The 22,758-nt window shown below is 35.0% G+C and overlaps 1 protein-coding gene across 5 annotated transcripts in view; it reads right to left on the bottom strand.

Annotated features, from left to right (window-relative positions):
* The window catches only part of NFAT5 (nuclear factor of activated T cells 5), a 117,368-nt gene that overhangs the window by 65,870 nt on the left and 28,740 nt on the right, over window positions 1-22,758 (bottom strand). For 4 of the 5 annotated variants that reach the window (XM_049622419.1, XM_049622420.1, XM_049622422.1 and 1 more), the window contains one exon: window positions 6,409-6,534. In XM_049622419.1, coding sequence (XP_049478376.1) covers window positions 6,409-6,534 — 126 coding nt within the window. Of the gene's footprint in view, window positions 1-6,408; window positions 6,535-22,758 lie in introns of those variants that run through there. The other variant, XM_049622424.1, reaches the window with a different exon arrangement.

The following is a 22,758-nucleotide window of genomic DNA, read 5'->3' as shown; positions in this document are numbered from 1 at the left end:
ACAGAGAATCCCAAGCAGGCTTCAGGCTATCAGCACAGAGCCAGTGCGGGGCTCGAACTCACGAACCATGAGATCATGACCTGAGCTGAAATCGAGTCGGAAACTTAACCAACTGAGCCATCCAGGTGCCCCACCTTTATTACTTTTTAAAAACATAGTTGATTGGACATTTTGACTTACTTTTTTTTAACTTTTTAAAAAATAATTTCTACCTTTTTAAAATTTATTTATTTTGAGACAGAGAGAGAGAGAGGGAGGGAGAGAGAGAGTATGTGTAAGTGGGGGAGAGGCAGAGAGAGAGGAAGAGATAAAGAATCCCAAACATGTTCCATACTGTCAGTGTGGAGCCCAATGCGGGGCTCAAACCTGTGAACTGTGAGATCATGATGTGAGCTGAAACCAAGAATCAGACGCTTAACTGACAGAGCCACCCAGGCACCTCATTTTGACTTATTTTAATCAACTGCCACATGGGGTTTTTTAAAATATGAAATATTTAAAATTAATACTTATGTTTCCTTTGCTCATATTTTAACAAATGCTAACATTTTACTACATATGATTTTATGTTTAAGAGAAGAAAAGTAACAGAAACAGATGAAATCTCTTGTTGTATCCTACCCTAATCCCTTCTCCTCACTCCTGCCCCAGCTGGAGTACTATTTATATAATTTTATTCGTATATTTACACAACTAATTGTTATAAAACAACTACTTATGGCAATTAGTATGGTAACACCTTTTACTTATGATATCATCAATCTTATTGGTGATACAAGAAAGTAAGTCCACTTCTGTGCATTGCTTTGTTAATGTGAAATTGTGTAAAATACATACAGATAGAAACGGTGTCTATTTTATGTATGTATTTTGTCTATGAAAGGTTGAAAATCTGTGAGAAGTTTTAAAATGCTAATCTACAGACTCAGGTAATATAAAAATGTGCTTTTTCTAAGAAACAGAATAAATCGCAGTTATTTATAAAGTTGTTGCTAAAAATTATCAAGAGGACAACATTTAAGGAATAAATCAACAACAAGTTGTGTGTACTTTTTGTCAACGATAATTCATAATACAGTTAGCCTCTTGAATTAGTACTTGTTTCTGAATTAACCATTATGGCCCAAGTTTGTTTATGCTTTTCATTTTAATAGCGCAGATGTTAACATAAATCTATATACACATACATATATATTTCTGTATGTATAAATGTATACATTTAGATTTACTATATAATTACAATAAAAAGACAGAATAAGGAGTAGAGTTTTTATTTTTTATTAAAAAAATTTTTAATGTTTATCTAATTTTGAGAAACAAAGAACAGGAGTGGGGGAGGGGCAGAGATACAGAGGGAGGGGCAGAGAGAGCAGGAGATACAGAATCCAAAGCAAGCTCCACGTTGCTGTCAGTACAGAGCCGGATGCAGGGTTTGAATCCACGAACTGCAAGATCACGACCTGAACTGAAGTCGGCCGCTTAACCAACTGAGCCACCCAGGTGCCCCAAGAGGAGTAGAGTTTTTAAACGTACTTGCAACATGTTTGTAACTAGAATCTGACTTCCTTCTGAGGTGGTCCTGTTTTCTAGAAAAAGTAGAAATGGCCACATGGAACAACCACATTAACTCATACTTTAGCTCACCACATCAATATATAGGTTACAAAGGTGAATCATCTTTCCAGGTAATGAGTTTTGAGTTTAATTTTAGGAATAGTATACTAAATAAATGGCCAAAACTCTGAAATATGTTTACCTAGTTAACCTAGGACAGCAATCAAAGACAAACTGGCTCTCAAAATTTATTCAACTCAAGAAAATGCAAATTATATAACTATAAATACTTTCTAACATAGTAAATAAGTTGTGAATCACTTTTATTAAAACTTAATATTCTTCTAGAAATCATATTCCCATTTTTTCTTTTTTTTTTTAATTTGAGAGAGTGAGCGTGCGCAAGCAGGGGAAAGGGCAGAGGGAAAGAGAGAGAGAGAATCTTAAGCAGGATCCACAATCCATGCAGAGCCAGAGGTGGGGCTCAATCCTACAAGCCCAGGATCATGATCTGAGCCGAAATCAAGAGTCAGATGCTCAAGTGACTGAGCTATCCGGGCACCCCCATATTCCCATTTTGTAGGTCTTGAAACTTGCAGAGTTAAAGGGGAGTATGGCTTTTCCAATTCAATATCCTACACACTGCTTAGTCCAGGAACTACAGTTTCCTTAAGTGAAATAACAGCACACAATTCTCTGAAGTGCAGTAGCAAGAAGAAAAGAACTTAGACCCCAGCAGGAAAGAAGAGAGGTAGCTTGTGCCTGGAAGCAATGAGATATGATGATGATGCAAATTGTCTAGCACAATTCCTCTTACATAGTAGGAACTCAAAAATGGTAACTTACAGTTTCTTTAATTCACTTTTTTATACAGTCTGTTGTTATCGATGGTTTAGAAATTCCTATGATTTTATTAGGTGATTAAGATGTCTGAAACAAATTGAAACATGGTTGTCCTTCTTTGATTACAGGACATTCATTTAGCTCTCTCGTGTCCTCTCCTCTAATATAAATAGCACTCAATTAGGTTCTTTCAGTATAGCAAATACCTGTTAGATACTTGCGATTTATTAACTGCTACAGCACAAAATTCAAAGCACTATTTAATAAGTCTCTCTCTTCCAACAGAAAAGTTTATTAGATGGATCACTTCATGTAAAGTTATTAACTAAAATTACAGCCTTTTTAAAAACCTGTAGTCAGCTAACTAGTAGAGATAGTCAACAGACATTTCAATTTACATGCCTAATCTGCTGGTATACCTACACATGCTAAAAAGTGTCTTGAGACTGTATTACTTCTAGAAGTATTAATATATAATTACTGAAAGTAACAATTTTACAAAAACAAATAACAAAAGAATCACCAATTATTCTTAAGATTCTCTGGCTGAATTATAAAACCTATGGTTTGATTAATTATTCATTGTTTATCTCATGAATTAGAATAAAAATTATAAAGAAACCTTAAACAGTTACTTAGCAAAATCTTATTTTGATATAAACTAATAAACATAATGCCATATACCAAAATGAAGAAAAACAGTCTAGGATAGAAAAAGAAAACAATCTGATTTCTTAAAATGAAGATTAAAGTTTATTGTTCACTTCTGTGAAAGACTTCCTATTTTAATTAAGTAAATCTAAGGATTAAAAATTATAAACATGTAAGTAGGTTAAAAAAATACTTGATTGGTATATGAGTTATATATCAATAAAGCTGTTATTTAAGAAAATTGCCTGCCATATCTTTTTGCAAAAACTCCCTCAACTCTGGTGTCACTGTTTTAGTTTTCTAAAATAATACTTGCATTTTAGTTCTTTATAACCTATACTATAGGATTCCCCCCACCCCACAAAAAAAACCCAAATAACAAAAAGAATCCTTTCACAATTTGCATTTCTTGAGCAACTCCTTATTTTGCCAAAAATGCCATTAATTCATTTGGATAACTTTTTTTGTGTTAGGAAAATGGCCCGTCTTAACTACTAAGAACTTATAATAATGTTCAGAAGGTCTGTATTTCTAAAACTTATTCATTCACATATTGAACCTTGAACTCTCAACTACCGTTCTAGTGGGACAAAAGCAGAGGTCTTTAAAAAATGAGGAGTACAATTTGAAGACTGGCGACTCTCAACTACACCTCCCAGATTCTGACACTTGGCCCATGGAGAGGAGAGGAGTGGTGTAGAAGTAATCTCTCTTTCTCCCAGCCCCAACTCTGAAACTTACCAGATAAAAAGAATTTACTGATGGGAGTATGTAAAAGTGTGAATAGTATACAAGCAGAAAAATTTTAAGAGATACTTTTTTACCCAATATTCTGGATTGTGGATTAGCAGCACCATGTTTACTCATTCCCTCAGTAATATGTAAAGGGAAAAAAATCTAGATTGGCGAATCTGAGAAACACATTTTTAATAATTAAGTAATAAAAAAAAGTACATGAACACCTACATGCCCAGCCTCTAAATTTTAAAATTTAAATTGATTTAGAACTTGTGAAACACAAACCTTTATGGCAGAACTAGAAGTCTGTTCCCACCAGGCCCTCATACCTGATAGCAGCCAATCCGGCTCCTTCAAAACTCTGAAGAATTAACTACATCAAGAGTCATCATTTTTATGCATTTCATATTTAAACAGCAAATGTATAGATTTAAAAAAAAAACTCACAGAAGTCTAAATTAATGTGCCTTTCCCTAAATGTCAAGTCTTTTGGTCAGGAAACACTGAGTAACTGGTAATTTACTCCAAATCCTTCTCTTTGACAGTTATGTCACTAAATATATTAATATGTTAAATAAAAAAGCAACGCTATAATGATATACACTAACTGATTTCCCTACAATAATTACTCTGTAATGTAAACTCTCTTACCTATAATGTTATATGACAAAAACTATTTTACCAATAAGACAGAATCCTAGAATAATATTATATTGGTTACTAAAGTTATATAAAAAAAAGTTACAAATGACTTGGTTGTAGACCACAGAAACTTTCTGTATGTGAATATAAGACAACTGTCAATGTCACCCCCTTACTCTCTTCATCATCTTTATAATGTGAATAACTTCTCAATCTAGCAAGAATTTATTACTTCAGAATACGTCCTTCGGTTAATTCTCTTATTTTTATGATTTTTCAACTCATATCTTTCAATTTAATTTATGTGGATAGGATTTTCTGAAATATATGGAGGGAGGGAGGATCAACATTCTATTAGTGATTCAAATTCAAGAATTTTCAATATTTATATATAACAATTTGAAACTGAGTTTGGCATTATTTAAAAGGAAGTGTTCTTTTCCAAACCTAACTGACATTTTTTCAGCTTTTAAAAGGAACTGGATCTACTGTCAACAGATGTTAAAAAGCACAGAAGAAACAGACTTTTAGTTCTATATAGATTCAACAAGTCTATAAAAAACAATCTCAAAAGATATAAAAGAAATCAGTTAGTCAATTTCTACTTGTGGATTTAAAGTGAAATATTTCATTACAACCTTTTTTCATATTTTATCATCTGATACAATTTTAAGCAATATTTAAAATTTTAAATTCCAGAAAAATATATTCCAGAACCCAGTGCATATAATGTAAAACCAGGTCATCTTACCAATTTGATTGTTAAAAAGTTCACAATTAAATCCACAGAATCTGTTAGAAAATGTCTGGCAACACATGAACAGTGAGCAGGGCTGATAAGTTTCCTTGCTATGTTTAAAGTTTTCCTGCCCTCAGCCAGAAAGGCTGCATACTGCCATATACAGCTCAGGGAAAAGACTGGTACACAAGATTAATGATACACTGGTTAATCCATACAAGAAAAATATATGAAGTCCTATTATAGTACCAAATCCTCATTTAAATCACCTCTCACTTCACCATTCTTTTTGAAATGAAATGAATTTACTGAAAACAATGGTGCGATGGATGTTAAGTACCATTTTAAAAGATGAGAGGTATCATTGGATAAGAAACCTCTATTTAGAGCGATAGATACAACTTCAGAGAATATATATATATATTTTCCTTTGTTTTAAAAAACCAAATACATTTTGCAATCTATAAAACCCAACTAAAAAAAGAATTACAGTTGGGCAATCTAGTATTATTGTAAGCACTCATTAATTTATCAATAATCAAGACTTTTTCTATTACCTTATCTGTCAATCTTTTATTCTGGTTCAATAAAAAATTGAACCAATTTTATATAATTATAAAGTGTATGATTTGAGAGCTGAGTAAAAATAAACTTGATAAATTTCAAACATTACTTTCTATACTTTTTCACTGATATATCAAAATACCTTTACAATAAAAATTACATTCAAATTTCCCATTACTTTCAACTGAATTTAAAAGAAGTCTTAAGTCACATGTTTTTAAATGTAGGGAAAAGATTGTAGTAACATGCTACAAACAGAAAAGAGACTTGAGTGCTAGAGTCCTTTTTCAGGTTACACAAAATCAAATATTTTTCCCTTTCAGCAAATGTTTAAAAATAATTGTTTAAAGTAGAGACTCAAATGTAATTTTCTATCCATAGCTTGGTATGTAACCTTTTTATGAGCAGTCAACAAAAGAGCCTCAAATTTGTTTCCATAGCTGAAGATAAGCTCCTAGAAAGGAAATGGCACTAACAGATGTGCCAATGTGAAATTTTAAGAAGAATTATATCAAGAAATGCATATTGAAATATTTTAAGGTTAAAAGTATATGTTTTAAAACCTCCTAAAACAAACCCTCAAATCACACTCTTTTTGATATGGACTTTGCCAGCACTGTTCATGTTGGCCAGATAATACACTACTTTTCTTTAATGAAGTAAAATGAAATGCATACCAGCAGCAACTACAGCTGGAGGAGGCGAGCCTGCCTCACCACCACTTGTCTGACTCATTGATGCTACAGATGTTTCTCTAGATGGAGGTAACTGTAACTCCTTTGGGAGAAGATCATAGACAGATTCTGTAGGGGGAAGGAGAAAAAAATTTAAAAGAGTATAAGTCAATAACCTAACAAATGAGCATGAAATTAATTAATAAGGAGAACACACACACAAATCCATATAATTACTGTCATATAGATTAGCAAATATTTTTCTTTTATTATGTAATTTTACTGAACTGAAGCATGAATTTTCCATTAGTTCAGTCCCCTGTTTTCTTCTTGGCTTTATCCCTTATGTTTAAGATGGTCTCCACACTTATTAAATTTTAGAATTGGACAAAATTAGACAAAATATAAGAAATATCAAATAACCCAAAATGGTCCATTATCTTCCTTTGTAATAAGACTGTAACTTAGCATACTCATAATTAGCTTTAAATTGGCTTCACCAGTGAGACCATTAGTCTAGTCTTGTTCTTCTTAGCACCTTTTAGCAAATATTTTAATTCACTCTCAAAATGCATTTTTGTCTCCCAAAACAAGCTAAACAAGGAATGTCAGAGCTCAAGGAAATAATGTCATTTCTATTCTGTATGTATACTCCAGAAAGGCACAAGAATAGGATACTCTTAAATCAGAAACCGTAAATGCCTAAATTAGACTATGATTAGTTTTATATCCCAGACTAAAGAATCCATATCTTTTTGATGTATTTTATAATCATTGTCTATAAAATTACATTTATATCTACTATTAAAAAAATTCTTTTATAGTTTCATGAGTTTGAGCCCTACATTGGGCTCTGCCCTGACAGCATGGAGCCTGCTTGGGATTCTCCCTCTCTCTCTCTCTCTGCCCGTCCCCTGCTCACACTCTCTGTGTCTCTCTCAAAATAAATAAATAAAAACTTAAAAAATATATATTCTTTTATAGTTACTATTGTATGGTTTTGGGCACGAATAAGTCTCAAAATATCCTGTAAAGGTAGTAGAATCAATGTTGGAAGGAATTTCAAAAGACCAATTAGAATCATATGCTCATTTTCAAAAGAACTGAGAAACAGGACTTAAGAGACTTGCCTAGTATTCCAAGAAACCCAACATTCCGACAAATAAAAAAGATTATTAATTTATTTTCATGAGTGATTAAAAAACAAAGGTAGCGCCATGGACATTTTATCCTTGATAAATCACAAACAATACTTTCAGTTAAGTGATCACTGAATGCATGAATACTTTGATCCTTCCAATTAATTAATTTTTGAAGTATGTGCCCTAATTTTGACGTGGATAGGGATCAGGAAGAATGTTGTGAAGGAAAGCTAAAATTAGAAGATTTACTATTAAATGTTATCTTCATTCATAGTAAAGAGTCAACTTGAAAATTTTCTTTTGAAAAACTCTATTACCTAACTCTTGAAACTTTCATCTTTAAAACATCTGGCAAATTCAGTATTTGCCTGAACATAATATGCCTTGACTCAAATTTTTCTGTTTGTTACAATGCTGCTAAAAGCCTTAAGTAAATAATTCGTATCTTTCAAATAACATAGGGAAGAGAGCAGGGAGAACCTAAGTAAAACAAAAATGGCACTATCATCAGATATAGATTTTAAAACAATTATTTCTAAATCCATGTTGAAAACGACAGTTCCTTATACTTAAAAGAGAAGCATACTCAAGTCCTTTTTTGTTTTTTTGTTCAAACTAAAAGCAATATGAAAATAAAAAGAATTTAGATGAAAAGAGAAAGATCTACCAAAATATATTTAAATCAAGAAAAAAAAAACTGTCCTACTAATAGCCCCATCACCAGTACTTCACTAGTTGGAACTATTTCTCCACTTCTCTAATTATTAAAATAAATCAATCAAAACAAAACAAACTCGTGTGGAATGAGACACACTACCCTTCCCAAAGAAGTGTATAAAGTTGAATCTATATTAGAGGTATAAAAGCAATGTTAATAAAAACACACAGGAAAGTAACTAACTATAGAACTTACTATATCTTAGCCCTCCCCACAACCTAGCCCCCAAAACAAACAAAGTAACATGCAAGGACAAATGGAAGGTGTGGGAAGTATGGACTCATCCCTTCAACAAAGGTATTTTCTGATTAACTGACACAAGTGTTTGGCAATTAAAGAAGTCAGAAGTTTTATCATGTCTACCTAAGGGAAGAAGCAGTTAATACGGTCATTACCATCACAGGCTATGATTTCAGACATAACTGGGTTGGCTCTGCTACTCCAAACAACCTAAGACTTAAATCCTCATTTAAACTTTTCCTTTACCCCATTATCTTGAAGAAATTCCCTCCAAGCTATGAATGTACAACCCAACCACATACAATGGCCTTACTTTTAAATCTGCTTCCCATAAGACATAAAAATATTAAAAGATTTATAATATTAAAATATTATGAATCATGCTGTTAATGCTATTGTCATTTGCTCCTAAATTCAATCCAAATTACAGTTTTACAGTATCCATTGCCCAATGAAAGAATTCTTGACAATCCATGAAAAATAGCCCTAAGTTGGTGCTAACTACCTCATGTTAAGAAGTCGCATCTATTTTTCTTGTGTTATCTTTTAAATTAGATAAGAAAGGAATGAAATTCTAGGTTTACAAACACAGAATATGAAGAAAGAGAATAGGAAATCCATGATGGAAAGGCAGTTTCCTGAGGAAAGACTTCCTTAGAAAACAAAATAAAATTACTTCTAGATATTTTTTTTTTAAGAGAAAGAGAGAATGGTCACAAGTTTTCTTTTTAGGATGGTAAAAATGTTCTAAATTTGGATTATGGTGGGGCACCTGGGTGGCTCAGTCAGTTAAGCATCTGACTCTTGGTTTCAGCTCAGGTAGCGATCTCACAGTTTGTGAGTTCGAGCCCCACAGTGGGCTCTGCACTGACAGCATGGAGTCTGCTTGGGATTCTCTCTCTCCTTCTCTGTCTGCCCCTCCCCTATGCATGGTTCTCTCTCTCTCTCTCTCTTTCTCTCCCTCAAAAGAAATAAATACTTTTTTTTTAATTAAAAAAAAAAAAACTAACCACTATTGAATCTTGTACACTCTAAATGGGTGAATTTCATGATATGTAAATTATTCATCAGTAAAGCTATTTTCAAAAAAAAAAAGAGAAAGAAGAATAGAACAAGTACAAGTGAAAACTGTATAAGAGCAAGCTATGTCTCTCACTGTTCCTAATAAACCTTATGGATAAAAATATCTCTTCACACAGCTTCTATTTGTAAAAAGTGAAATCATGAAGGCCAAGCTGAATGCTAATCTAATTTGCTTTTTAAGGGTCTTCTTTTGGAGGATCAGGAAAATGCTACAGGTATAGTTATCCTAAATTCAGTAAAATATCTTAAGGAAATATTATCAAGTTCTCATGACCGAGATGAAGAAATGGAGACTTAATAAACAGATGACTCTAAGCAAAAGTACCCAAAAATGTACAGGTTCACCTGGAGGGAGGTGGCTACTACATCAACAGCCTAAGCAAAGATAACAAATTTATGAATGACACAGGCTTAAGAGGGATATATTGTGTGTCATAATGCATCACAGATCATGCAAGGCAGGAAAACCTGCCCAAAGGAATAAAGTGAAATTTAGTTAGGATTAATGTAACAGTTGGTAAAAACTGCTCTTTTTACTTAAAGGCACTTTCTCTTTTTTTTTAATTGAGAAATAATTTTACTTTTTTTCTTGAATGTTTTACTTCTTTACTTTGAGAAACAGAGCATGAGCAGGGGAGGGGGAGAGAGAGAGAGAGAGAGAGAGAGAAGAGAGAGAGAGAATCCCAGTCAGGCACTGTGCTGCCAGGACAGAGCCTGATGCAGGGCTCAAACTCAGCAACCGTGAGATCATGACCAGCGTAGAAATCAAGAGTTGGATGCCTACCCACCTGAGCCACCCAGGCACCCCTCTTTTTTTAAATGTTATTTTTTATTTTATTTTAAGTAAGCTCTACACCCAACGTGGGGCTTGAACTCATGATGCTGATATCAAGAGTAGTATGTTCTATCAACTAAGCCAGCCAGGTACCCCTGTTGTCTAAGGAACTCTTTCCCTGGCCAGCCAGGCTTGAGGTGACTGTTGTCTTACCTATTTTTCCTATGAATGCTGCTAATTATGCAGTAATGTTTAACCAACTCACTTAATGGTACATTATGAATTTTAGTTGACCAAAATCCCCGGTAAGTGCATTGCTTAAATATCCATGTAGTAGAATTAGGACAGATGTGATATAATAAATAACTCTGTTAATAGAAATTACTAACATGAGTGTATGAAAAAAGGAAATTAGGCAGAAATTGGAAAAAAAGCTCAGAAGATCAAGAATTTGTCTTGAGTTGGTGCAATATTGCAGATCATAGGGCCATCAGGGGGAAGGAAGAAATGGAGGACTGAAATTATTTTCAGATATTGAAAACAAACCAAGGCTTCCCAATGTTGGGTGGGAAGGTGAACAGTGTAAAAATGGGCTGGGGGGGGGGTTTGTTTGCTTGATCATTCAGTAAACTCTAACTGATCCATTTATGTCACTGATTATTTTCTAGGTCAATTCGGTCTTTTATTCTTCAACACTGGCTATGAGGAGTTTCACTATACTGCATCAAACTCAAAGTAGACAGAAATTCTATCCCAAGGGCACAAAGCAGTGTGAAAGAGAAGGGAAAAATGGGAAACTTAATAGTGCAGTTTATTTATTTATTTTTCTCAGTTGGGAACTCAGTTCCCTAACCGGGGATAGTCCAAATCCCATTCTCTACTGCTTCATTCTGTAAATTGCTCAGTCCCATGAAAAGGTGAAAAGACTTCAAACCCTCATACTTTCTCACTTTTCCCTGGAAGGGTTCAGGAAGATAAAACATAGGAAAGAGCTGAGAAAAGGCATGCTTTTCTTGTTCTCTCTCCACAAAAGAACATTAATAACACAAGTGCCATTTGGGGATGGGTCAGGCACTGTGCAAAGCTTATTATATACATTTCTTAACTTAATTTCAAAACAATCCTGAGGTAGGTTGTACCAATAAAGAATATGAAGATTGTGCAACAGTAAAAAATAAAAAGCATATGTGATAGAACAAAAGAAAGGAATGATGAACGATGGTTTCCTTTGATGGGGAGAAAGGACAGGGCAAAGGATGAACAGAAATAAGTAGGGCTGGATGGTGGGCTCAGATGTTCTTTTGCTAAAATATATAATAAATCAATAAATACAATAAAAATTAAGATTATGCATGGACAGTATGTAGCCTCAGAGAGTTGCTCTAAGATGATCTGCTCAAAAGAACTCTGTAAGTTATCATTCCTTTTCTGGAATTTGTATCCTCAACCTCACCCTTCTTGACCTGATGGCTACCATGTAATGTTCAGTTGCTTTTGGGTCAGAAAGTAAAGGCCGAATTTGTCAGAGAGCCCACTTACTTTATGACTTTTCTGAAAACTACCCTATTTACTTTAAGGTAAGGAACAAAATAAATAAAAGTTGTACACAACTAATACTACAGACCTTAACTCCATGCACAGATGAATGATAAAAGGTGGGGGGAAGGGGGACTCTGGAAATAAGATGCTTCTGTTCAACTGTCAAACAAGCAGCCATGAATGGAAATATTTGTGGCAAAAAGGAGGATACTTTCTGCTGGGAATGCTTTAAAATTTAACAAAAAGTAAACTAATGATATAACACACATAATATATATTATATATATATACATGTATATAATATATATTACATAATAATACATTATATATATATAATAATGAATGCTCCTTGATATCAGATGCAAACACTATTATACTGAAAAATGTAATTATAAACATCTGTACATTGTTTAAAAAATTGTTTTACTTATTTTTTTACACTCTAAATATGAAGCTACTACAGCACCTGAAAGAGTTAAAAAACTTTCAAAAAGTCCTTGCAAATGGTTTGAGAATTGCCTCACTCTTCCATCTCTCTATTAACTATCTCAATAAGCTGATAAATCCCAAGGCTATGGTTTCATGTCAGATATTCTAAAACAAAATGCCTGGCACCTCCAATGTGCCAACATAGTTCTGCATTGAAGAGACACAGCATTCATTCTGTTAAAAACACTTCAGGCTTGACAGTCATCATACTTGGCATGTCCACTGGAAAAATGTACTGGCTGCAGGTCTACTGGATATTTGGTTTCTAAAAGATTATGAAGTCCAAGAATAACTAGTAGGTGATGCTCTTTTTTAACAAATTTTTCTCCTCTCAGTTTAAGTCAATTAATAGTTTGCTATCACATATTTACTTAATCACATCACTTCTTCCTGATTATATTTTATTATTGTTTTTTGGGTTTTTAAAATTTTTCAGTTTATTTATTTGTTTTGAGAGAGAGAGAGAGAGAGAGAGAATGAGAATGAGTGGGGGAGGGGCAGAGAGAGGGGGAGAGAGAGAATATCCCAAGCAGGCTCTGCACTGTCAGCGCAGAGCCCAATGTGGGCTTAAACCCACAAAACAGTGAGATCATGACCTGAGCCAAAACCAAGAGCTGGATGCTTAACCAACTGAGCCACCCAGGTGCCCCTAAGGAAACTAATTTGAATTCCACAATCATTTTAATACATCATATTTTTTTCTTTTAAGTACTATTTTTCATCTAAAAACTTCACAATTATTTTCAAAATAACTTAAGACTTATGAAATATAGAATGGAGTATACTATTCAACTAACCATTTTAGTTATCTACATTCTAAATTCACTTATATTATTTTCAAAAGATATTACTTAAGTCTGTCCTAGAAAAAATAAGACATTCAATGTCATATCTATGACATAAATTATTGAGTAAAACATTTACGGTTTATTTACAATTTTCAAATATCTTATAAGAATACTTTTTCAATAGAGCTTTAAGAACTGTGGAGTTCAGACAGAGTCAAAGATGTGAGTATGAGAAGGACCCAGGGGGTGGGTGTCAGAAGCCTAGCTGGGTGAGGAGGGTCATCTATGGGGATGAGGGGAAGGGGGGGTCTCTAGCATGGGGTTTCAGAGCCCAAACAGGGTGAGGAAAGCATTAATGGGAGGGGAAGGGAGAGAAGAGATATCCAGGTGCACAGTTCAAGCAAGGTAAAGAAATTATCTGCAGCCTAGTATGTGCTATCAGAGCCATACATTGTAATGTATACACACTTAAAATTTAGCTGATGTTTATGAAAACAGTAATGAATACAGATCTCTTCCACTGCTTAAGTGTTAACTATATTATATAACCATATATTTTATAGTCACTTTTTTTGTAACTAAAGTAACCGTGTCCTTGGGGGCACCCGGGTGGCTCAGTGGGTTAAGCGTCCAACTCTTGATTTCAGTTCAGGTCAGGATCTCACAGTTCTTGGGATCGGGCCCTGCTGTCAGCACAGAGCCTGCTTGGGATTTTCTCTCTCCCTCTCTGTCTGCCCCTCCCTTGCTCTCTCTCTCTCAAATAAACATTAAAAAAAAAAAAAAAAGAGGGATAAAATAACCATGCACTTATCAATGTATGTAATAATCTATCATTGAAAAGAAATAAGTGGAATTAACATGTTATTTTATCCATAGTTGTTGTTGATGTTGTTGTGTGCTGTCAGCACAGAGCCCAACTCAGGGCTCAACCCACAAACTGTAAGATCATGACCTGAGCCAAAATCAAGACTTAGATGCTTAACTGACTAAGCCACCTAGGCACCGCCCCCTATCCATATTGTTTTGAAACTTGAAGACATTTAATAAATGATTATTTGCTCATCCATTTATATATTTATTTTTTAAATTTTTTATTGTTTATTTATTTTCGAGAGAGAAAGGGAGAGAGCCAGAACATGAGTGGGGGAGAGGCAGAGAGAGAGGGAGACACAGAATCCAAAGCAGGCTCCAAGTTCTGAGCCGTGAGCACAGAGCCCAACATGGGGCTCAAACTCACAGACCATGAGATCATGACCTGAGCTGAAGTCGGAAGCCCAAACAACTGAGCCACTCAGGTGCCCCAATTCATTCATATATTTATTAAACACAGAACTGAAGTGTCAATTCTGTGCCAGGCACAATAATCTAGTAAATAAAATAGATGGAATTCCTAACATCAGTGTTATTTCTAACTGCACAGACCCTGCATTACAACAAGGTAGTTCAGAAGTTTATTCTCTAGGGGTACCTAGAGATTTTTCTCTCTCCCTCTCTCTCTGCCCCTCCTGCTCACTCTCTCTCAAAAATATATAGTAAACAAACATTTTTTTAAAGCTAATTTTCTTTAAAAAAATGTTTTAATGTTTATTTATTTTTGAGAGAGAGAAAGACAGAGCATGAGTGGGTGATGAGCAGAGAGAGAGAGGGAGACACAGAATCTGCAGCATGTCCAGGCTCTGATCTGTCAGCACAGAGCCCGACGCAGGGCTCAAACCCTCGAACCATGAGATCATGACCTGAGCTGAAATTGGACACTTAACTGACTTAGCCACCTAGGTGCCCCTAAAGGTTATTTTCTAAAAGAAAAAAAACTTAATTTTGTCACTAGTAATCCATTTTGTATGCATAGGTGCAGACACTAAAGTGACCTGTGTCTCTGTTTTCAAACAGCTTACAGTCCAGTGAGGTAGACAGCAAGTACATAAATAACCAATGGAATCAGTACCAAGACATAGATGTTATGTACAAAAAAAAAAAGAGAGAATAAATATAAAGAGGGCTAGGCAAGAATGGTGTGAATGGAATGAATGTGTTTTTATGAGATTAACCTAAAATTCACATAAAAAGCATAGAATTTTAGAAACTGGTGAAAGTATTCAGCATAACCCTCAGTTTTTACAGAGAAGAAATTATATTCCAATTAGGTTATGACTTGATTACAATAGCCAAGACTAGATGGAGCTGGTTTCTGAACAGGAGAATAGCTGCTGAAAGATAAATCTTTTCTCCAACATTCCTGTCTATGCAATTAGAATGAATGAATGAATATTATGAATGAATGAGCAAATCATCTACCATGACTGATTCTACCCAAACAATGTAAAACATTAATTCTTGTTTCTATTCCCCAGAGTCTCAGTGAGGGAAAACCAAACAAACAAAAATTTATTTTCCTTGTTATCACTACCAGAATGTTCCACTACTTTAATTAAAAATGTCATTTTTCTATAGTATTTTCTACTCCAAATACCCTATTTCCCCATATTCCATCTTCCACTCTGTTACCACTTAAACTACCATTTTTTTTAAGTTTATTTATTTATTTTGAAAGAGAGAGAGAATAAGTAGAGGAGGGGTAGAGACAGAGAGAGAATATCCCAAGCAGGCTCTGCACTGTCAGTGCAGAGCCCATGTGGGGCTCCACTTCATGAACCATGAGATCACAACCTGAGCCAACATCAGATGCTTATTAACCAAATGAGTCACCCAGGCACCCCTAAACTACTGTTTTTTCTTTTTTTAAATTGAAAAGAAAGTTTATTTATTTTTGAGAGAGAGAAACAGAGAGACAGAATCCCAAGCAGGCTCCACACTGTCAGTGTAGAACCCGATACTGGACTTGAATTCAAGAACCGTCAGATCACGACCTGAGCCAAAATCAAGAGTCAGCCGCCCAACAGAATGAGCCACCCAAGCGTACCTAAACTACCATTTTCTTAATGAACAAACATAAATTTTCATATTTTAGGATCTTCATTTTCACTTTAAAAAGTGATTTCCTGTAAAATTTCTTTTCTATTCATATAACATGATTTTTTTTTCCCTCCTTCAAGCCAATACTGAATAAATCAACAATGCTCACTTTTTCCTCTCTACACAAGCATTATCAACAAACAGAATACGCAAACCTTATAATTTTTTTTAAGTTTATTTATTTGGGGGGGGGCAGGGAGAGGGAGGCGGGGAGAGAGAGAGAGAGAGAGGGAGGGAGGGAGGGAGGGAGGGAGAATTCCAAGCGGGTTCCATGCTGTCAGCACGGAACCCGACACAGGACTTGATTCCACGAACTGTGAGATCATGACCTGAGCCGAAATCAAGAGTCAGACACTTAACCAACTGAGCTACCCAGTTGCCCCTAAACCTCCTACTTCTAGACATAAGCTGATTGTTTAGAGAGCAAAATATTTGTCTACCATGAGCAGCAATAAACAAACAAGTTCATTACTTCTGCCTTTTAATTTAGGACAGTAGTAATCAATGAGGAATATCAGAATTGCTTATGGAAATATGTGGTGTTGTTTTTTTTTTTCCCTTGAATGAAGATGCCCTGGGATTCCATCACAGACCTATTGAATAAGGGTTTACAGTAGGCAGGATCATAGAATGCATATTATAAAGCTCCACAGTTGATTCTGGCAAAGAGCCATTACTTTAAAGCATGAAATTTAGTCTCAAATGTTAAGGCATAAGTTTATTACCTCCTTAAGTATGGCTATTTTTCCCCCTAAAAGGTAAAAAAGAAGAGTAACAAAGAGTTGAACCATCCTTTGCAAGATTACTTAAATTTTAAACCTTGAAGAGAAAACAATTATATTTACATATCAAAAAGAACTGAGTGTTGTCTATCATTCTTGACTTAAATGACAATTGTTATTTCACATGGCAATAGGTAATTTTAGATGTTTGATACTTGTATTTGATACATGTAGTCTTGAACAATACCTAAAATAATGAAGCAAATTAGTACATTTCTTGTTATTTTGAACCTGAGAGATATTATCTAGAATTACCACTTAGGGGCAAAACCCAAAGATTTTCAATGGGTAAAATTCTGACAGCATAGAGTATTCTTCCAGATCATTTACCTCCTGACTATTCTCTATTTACAAATAACATTTGTTAGAACATGAAAATACTTTGTTTCTTACCAAAAAAGAACAGCTTTTGATTTTGATATAGTGAGTAGATGTGACTTTACTGATCAGGAAAGCCTCTCTTTTTATACTTTAAAAAAAATTTTTTTTTTTTAACGTTTATTTATTTTTGAGACAGAGAGAGACAGAGCATGAACAGGGGAGGGGCAGAGAGAGAGGGAGACACAGAATCTGAAACAGGCTCCAGGCTCTGAGCTGTCAGCACAGAGCCCGACGCAGGGCTCGAACTCACGGACCGCGAGATAGTGACCTGAGCCGAAGTCGGCCGCTTAACCGACTGAGCCACCCAGGCGCCCCTAAAAAAAATTTTTTTTAATAATGTTCATTTATTTTTGAGACAGAGAAAGAGCATGAGTGGGGGAGGGGCAGAGAGAGAGAGAGGGGGACACAGAATCCAAAGCAGGCTCCAGGCTCCAAGCTGTCAGCACTTCAAGCTGTCAGGCTCCAAGCTGACCCGGGACTCGAACCCACGAACCATGAGATCATGACCTGAGCCGAAGTTGGATACTCAACTGACTGAGCCACTCAGGTGCCCCTCTTTTTATTAATTCTGATAATGATTTTCAGTTGTCATTTTACAACAGCAAATGAAAGGGTAGCTTATGCAATCTTTTATGCCATGGTGTGGTCCATAAACAGAAACAGATAAACAGCTCTAGAAAATTGAAAATTGTTCCAAAAATAAATTATATCTGGTAATATTACAATTTAAAATTTACAAAATACTTTTTTATATTTATAATCATAGTATTGATATATGAAAAGGTGCTTTAACATAAAGTATATATAAAATAATTACTACTATCTTAATTTCAGAATAAATTGTTACTTTTTTCAGTATTTTAACTTTTTGTATATAATTATTTATATATTATTTACATAATATTTACACAAATTATAAACATTCATATATTGATCATATATCATTTACATAAATTAAATAAGTTATTTATTTATATAAATAAAATTGGTAATTATTACTATCATAATTTCAGAAGAGATTACTTTTTTCAGTGTTTCGACTTTTTATTAAAGCATAACATATACATAAAGTATACATAACTTAAGTTTTGAGCTTGAATAATTTTAAAAAGTGAACACACACATAACTACCACCCAGCAGATTATGCATCCTTCATGCTTCCTCTCAGGTATGAGCCCTAGAAGTAACCAATCTTCTAACTTCTATCACCATAAATTATAGTTTTGCCTATTTTTGAGCTTTATATAATAAAAAAAAATCATACAGGACATATCCTTTTGTGCCTAGCTTCTTTTACTCAGCATTGTCTGTTCAGGTTATTGATGATGCTTACAGCTGTTCATTCTTTTGCAATGCTATATATTATTTTGTTGTATGAATAGTCTACAATTAATCCACTCTGCTGTTAAATGATTGAGTTGTTTATAGTTTTTACTTATTCCAAAAATATGGCTAAGGACATTCTTACATGCACGTATATGTACTTCCTTTGGATATATACCTAGAGAAAATTGCTCGGTCATAAGGTATGTGTATACTCAACTTCAGTTGTTGGCACTAAATAGTTTTCCCAAGACGTTGTATCAATATACACTCTCATCATCAATGTATAAAAGTCCTGGCTATGGCACAAGCTCAGTCATAAAAAAATGTTTTCATAATTTTTTTAGAGGCTATCTGGTGGAGATGGAGTGGTATCACACTGCGATTTTAATATGATAACTAATGCTTTTGAGCACATTTACATATGTTTATTGGCCATGTGGTTAACTTCTTTTTTTTTTTAAGATTTAAAAAAAATGTTTATTTATTTTGAGAGAGAGGAGAAAGTGCTAGTGTGGTGGGAGAGGCAGAGGGAGAGGAAAGAGAGAATCTCAAGCAGGCTCTGCACAGATCAGAGCCTGACCCAGGGCTCAACTGACTGAGCTACCCAGGTGCCCCAGTATACACTTTTTTAAAAGATTTTATTTTTAGGAGCACTTGGGTGGCTCAGTCGGTTGAGCATCTGACTTCAGCTCAGGTCATGATCTCACGGTTTGTGAGTTCAAACCCCTGCATTGGGCTCTGCACTGTCAGTGCAGTCTGACACTGTCTGCTTCTTCAGATCCTCTGTCCCTCTCTCTCTCTGCCCCTCCCCCTGCTTGTATGCATGCTCTCTTAAAAATAAAGATTTTTTTTTAATTAAAAAAAATAAAAAATGTATACATATGTGTAAGTATAGCTATAAAGTTACACAACAGAGCACTATTTGTTGAATGAATACTAACAAGTGCCTATTTTATAACCCTTCAATCTTACCCCTTTCCATTCTCCTCTTTCTCTCAACACTCTCAAGGTACAATGATTTTCAATCCTTCAGTCAAGCACCCCCTTACTTTTATTTCTTTGCAAATGCTATTGCTTCTGTCTGAAACACTGACCTTCCCACAGCCCTTTCAAATGTTACTTCTTCCCAAAAACCTTTTCCTGACCACTCCAGTCTTGGTTAAGTATCCATTCTAGGTATTCCCTTTAACAGAATATGTTTTATACACTGTTTCACAACTGCCAATCAATCTATATGTATTTCCTATTAGACTATTCACATCATAGCTGTTGGTTTCGTTCACACTGATCTCAGCAATAGCACAGTGCCTCGCACAACAGGCATCATTTGATGAATGTATGAATGAGCAAGAAGATAGAAGCGGTGGGAATACATAAGATTACTAACAGACCATATAAAGAATAAAGAGGCAGAAGGATCAGAATAAGAAGCCAAGCAAGAAGCTAGAGTCAGAGGAGAGCCTGAAGAGTACAGCGTCCAAAAAAAAAAAAAAAAAAAAAAAAGGGAACAGTCTTGGTATGGACTGCCAAAAATGAAAATGCCTCATTCAGTTCAAGTAAGGAAAAACTTGAAAGAATGTATTTATTTGACGTGGCAAAAGGTATTTCTTGATACTTATGCCAAAGAAGTATCAAGGGAGTGATGGGGAGAGAAGCCAGAAGGCAAAGAGTTGAAGACCAAACATAAGTGAGGAAGTAAATGCAGTGCAAGCAGAAATATACACTACTATTTCATAAAGTCCTTCCAAAGACAAGGAAAAACTACTTAAGGAGACAGGACCAATTTCATTTAATTTTATTGTGCAGAAAAAGAAATTGTGTGTATGTTTGATGATATAAGGGAAACAGCCAGGAATAAGGAAATGTTTGAAGATCCAAGAGTGGACATATAGAAGAGATTTAATTTAAAAAGTGTGATCAGGGGGTGCCTGAGTGGGTCAGTTGGTTGAGATGCTGACTTCAGCTCAGGTCATGATCTCACATTTCGTGGGTTTAAGCCCCACATTAGGCTTTGCACTGGCAGCGCAGAGCCTGCTTTGGATTCTCTGTCTCTCTCTGTCCCCTCCCCACGCACTCTCTCTCAAAAAATAAACATTAAAAAAAAAAAAAAACACCATCAGGTTTGACAACTGTGAAATTATAACTGAATTTCCTAGCAAATGCTTACATGCTAACAAAAGGTTTAGGAACAACTAGATGGTGAAGAAGTTGAGATCAGTAGAACAATGACTAAATAACAATTTTCCAGGGCATTTTTATAGGATTATACTACCATAAAGAATTCATTTTCCTTTGTAAGTACAATTTTTTTGGAAATTATATCATATACAGAGGAACCTCCATGGAAATCATAGTTTAAAAGTTTGACAACTACTGCTACAAGAATACAAAAACATGAAAGAAAATGAAAAAGAAGAGAGGAAAATATTAAAATGAGGTAAATGTCATGGAATCAAGTCCAGAAGATTGGGGGCATCTTAGGAAAAGACTGGGCATTTCTTCCAATGACATGAGAGAAATAGAAAATAAGAAGACCCAAACAAAAATTTGAGATGAAGAGGTAAAAAGTTGAGGGACTTCAGTGGGATGGTTTTAAAATGCTGTAGAAGATAAGTCAATTATTTTATTGTATTTTTAATTTTATTTTTAATGTTTATGTATTTTTAGAGAGTGTACACATGCCACATGCATGCACACATGTGCAAGAGGAGGAGGGGCAGAGAATGAAGGAGAAAGAGAATCTCCAGCAAACCCTATGGTGAGTCTGACATGGGCTTGATCTCACAAACTATGAGAACATGACCTGAGCCAAGATCAAGAGTTGGATGCTTAAAACTTGAGACAGCCACCCAGCTGGCCCCTTTTTTTTTTTAATTTTATAGAAAGAAAGCAAGAGCAGGGGAAAAAGGCAGAGGGAGAAAGAGAGGGAAAGAGGGAGAGAGAAAGGGAGGGAGGGAGGGAGGGAGCGAGAGAATTGCAAGCAGGCTCCATGCTCACTGCTGAGCTCAACATGCGGCTTGATCTCACAACCCTGGGATCACTGACCCAAGCTGGTATCAAGAGTCAATACCCAACTAACTGACTGAGCCATCAAGGCATCCTGAGAATTCAATTATTTCTATTTGCCAATGGCTGTGCTATAGAAGTAGATGCTTAAGAGGCATGTAAGAAATCCTTCCATACCTATCGTGTTTAAATGGCTAATTATATCATATAGAAGAATTAAGAGGTTAAGACTCAGGGGATAAGTGTTCTAATACAAGAGAGTATGAATATTATTATTAAATAAAAATACACGAATTTTCATTTGGCTTTATCAGAAAGTCAAAATCATGATATACTATTAGTAGGCATTTAAAATATTATTGTAATCTTTTTTGCACGAAGGGGGAATAAGGAAGGAAGGAGAAAACCACGTCTGCAATCACTATAACAAAGCAGTATGATCCCTATGTTAGCATACCAATACTATTTACAATAAATAAGAGGTAGGTAGCATGTCATAATGAAAGAGCAAAGGCAGTGAGAACTGAGCTCTCATTATATTTTTATCACTTATTTTCTGTGTGACTTTGGGCAAGTTACTTTTCTCAATTACAATATGGCAGAAATATCTATCTACCTTATAGAGTTATGAGCACTAGCAATAATGTATACAATATGCCTAGAAAGCACTGGCCACCATCATGGAAGCATATGATTATTGTGCTGATGACTAATTAATTCAAAAGTAATTTACTGTGAGCCAAAGATACAAAATTGAGTAAGACAAAAGAGGTCCCTGTCTTTAAGGAGTTTTTCTGTAATGAGAGAAACAGAAAATATTCTGGAACAAGGAACTAGTTTTTAAATACAAAGTGGAATGAATGCTATGAAGAAAACAAACAGGGGCAGCTGGATGGCTCAGTCAGTTAAGCCTCTGACTTCGACTAAGGTCATGATCTCTCAGTTCCTGAGTTTGAGCCCCTCATCGGGCTCTGTGCTGATAGCTCAGAGCCTGGAGGCTGCTTCGGATTCTGTGTCCCCCTCTCTCTCTGCTCCTACCCTGCTCGTACTCTTTCTCTCTCTAAAAGAAAGAAAGAAAGAAAGAAAGAAAGAAAGAAAGAAAGAAAGAAA

This window comes from Panthera uncia (genome assembly GCF_023721935.1).
Source record: "Panthera uncia isolate 11264 chromosome E2 unlocalized genomic scaffold, Puncia_PCG_1.0 HiC_scaffold_20, whole genome shotgun sequence".
Lineage (NCBI taxonomy): Eukaryota > Metazoa > Chordata > Mammalia > Carnivora > Felidae > Panthera > Panthera uncia.
The sequence above is the reverse complement of the archived record's forward strand: the minus strand, read 5'-3'. Positions and strand labels throughout refer to the sequence as shown.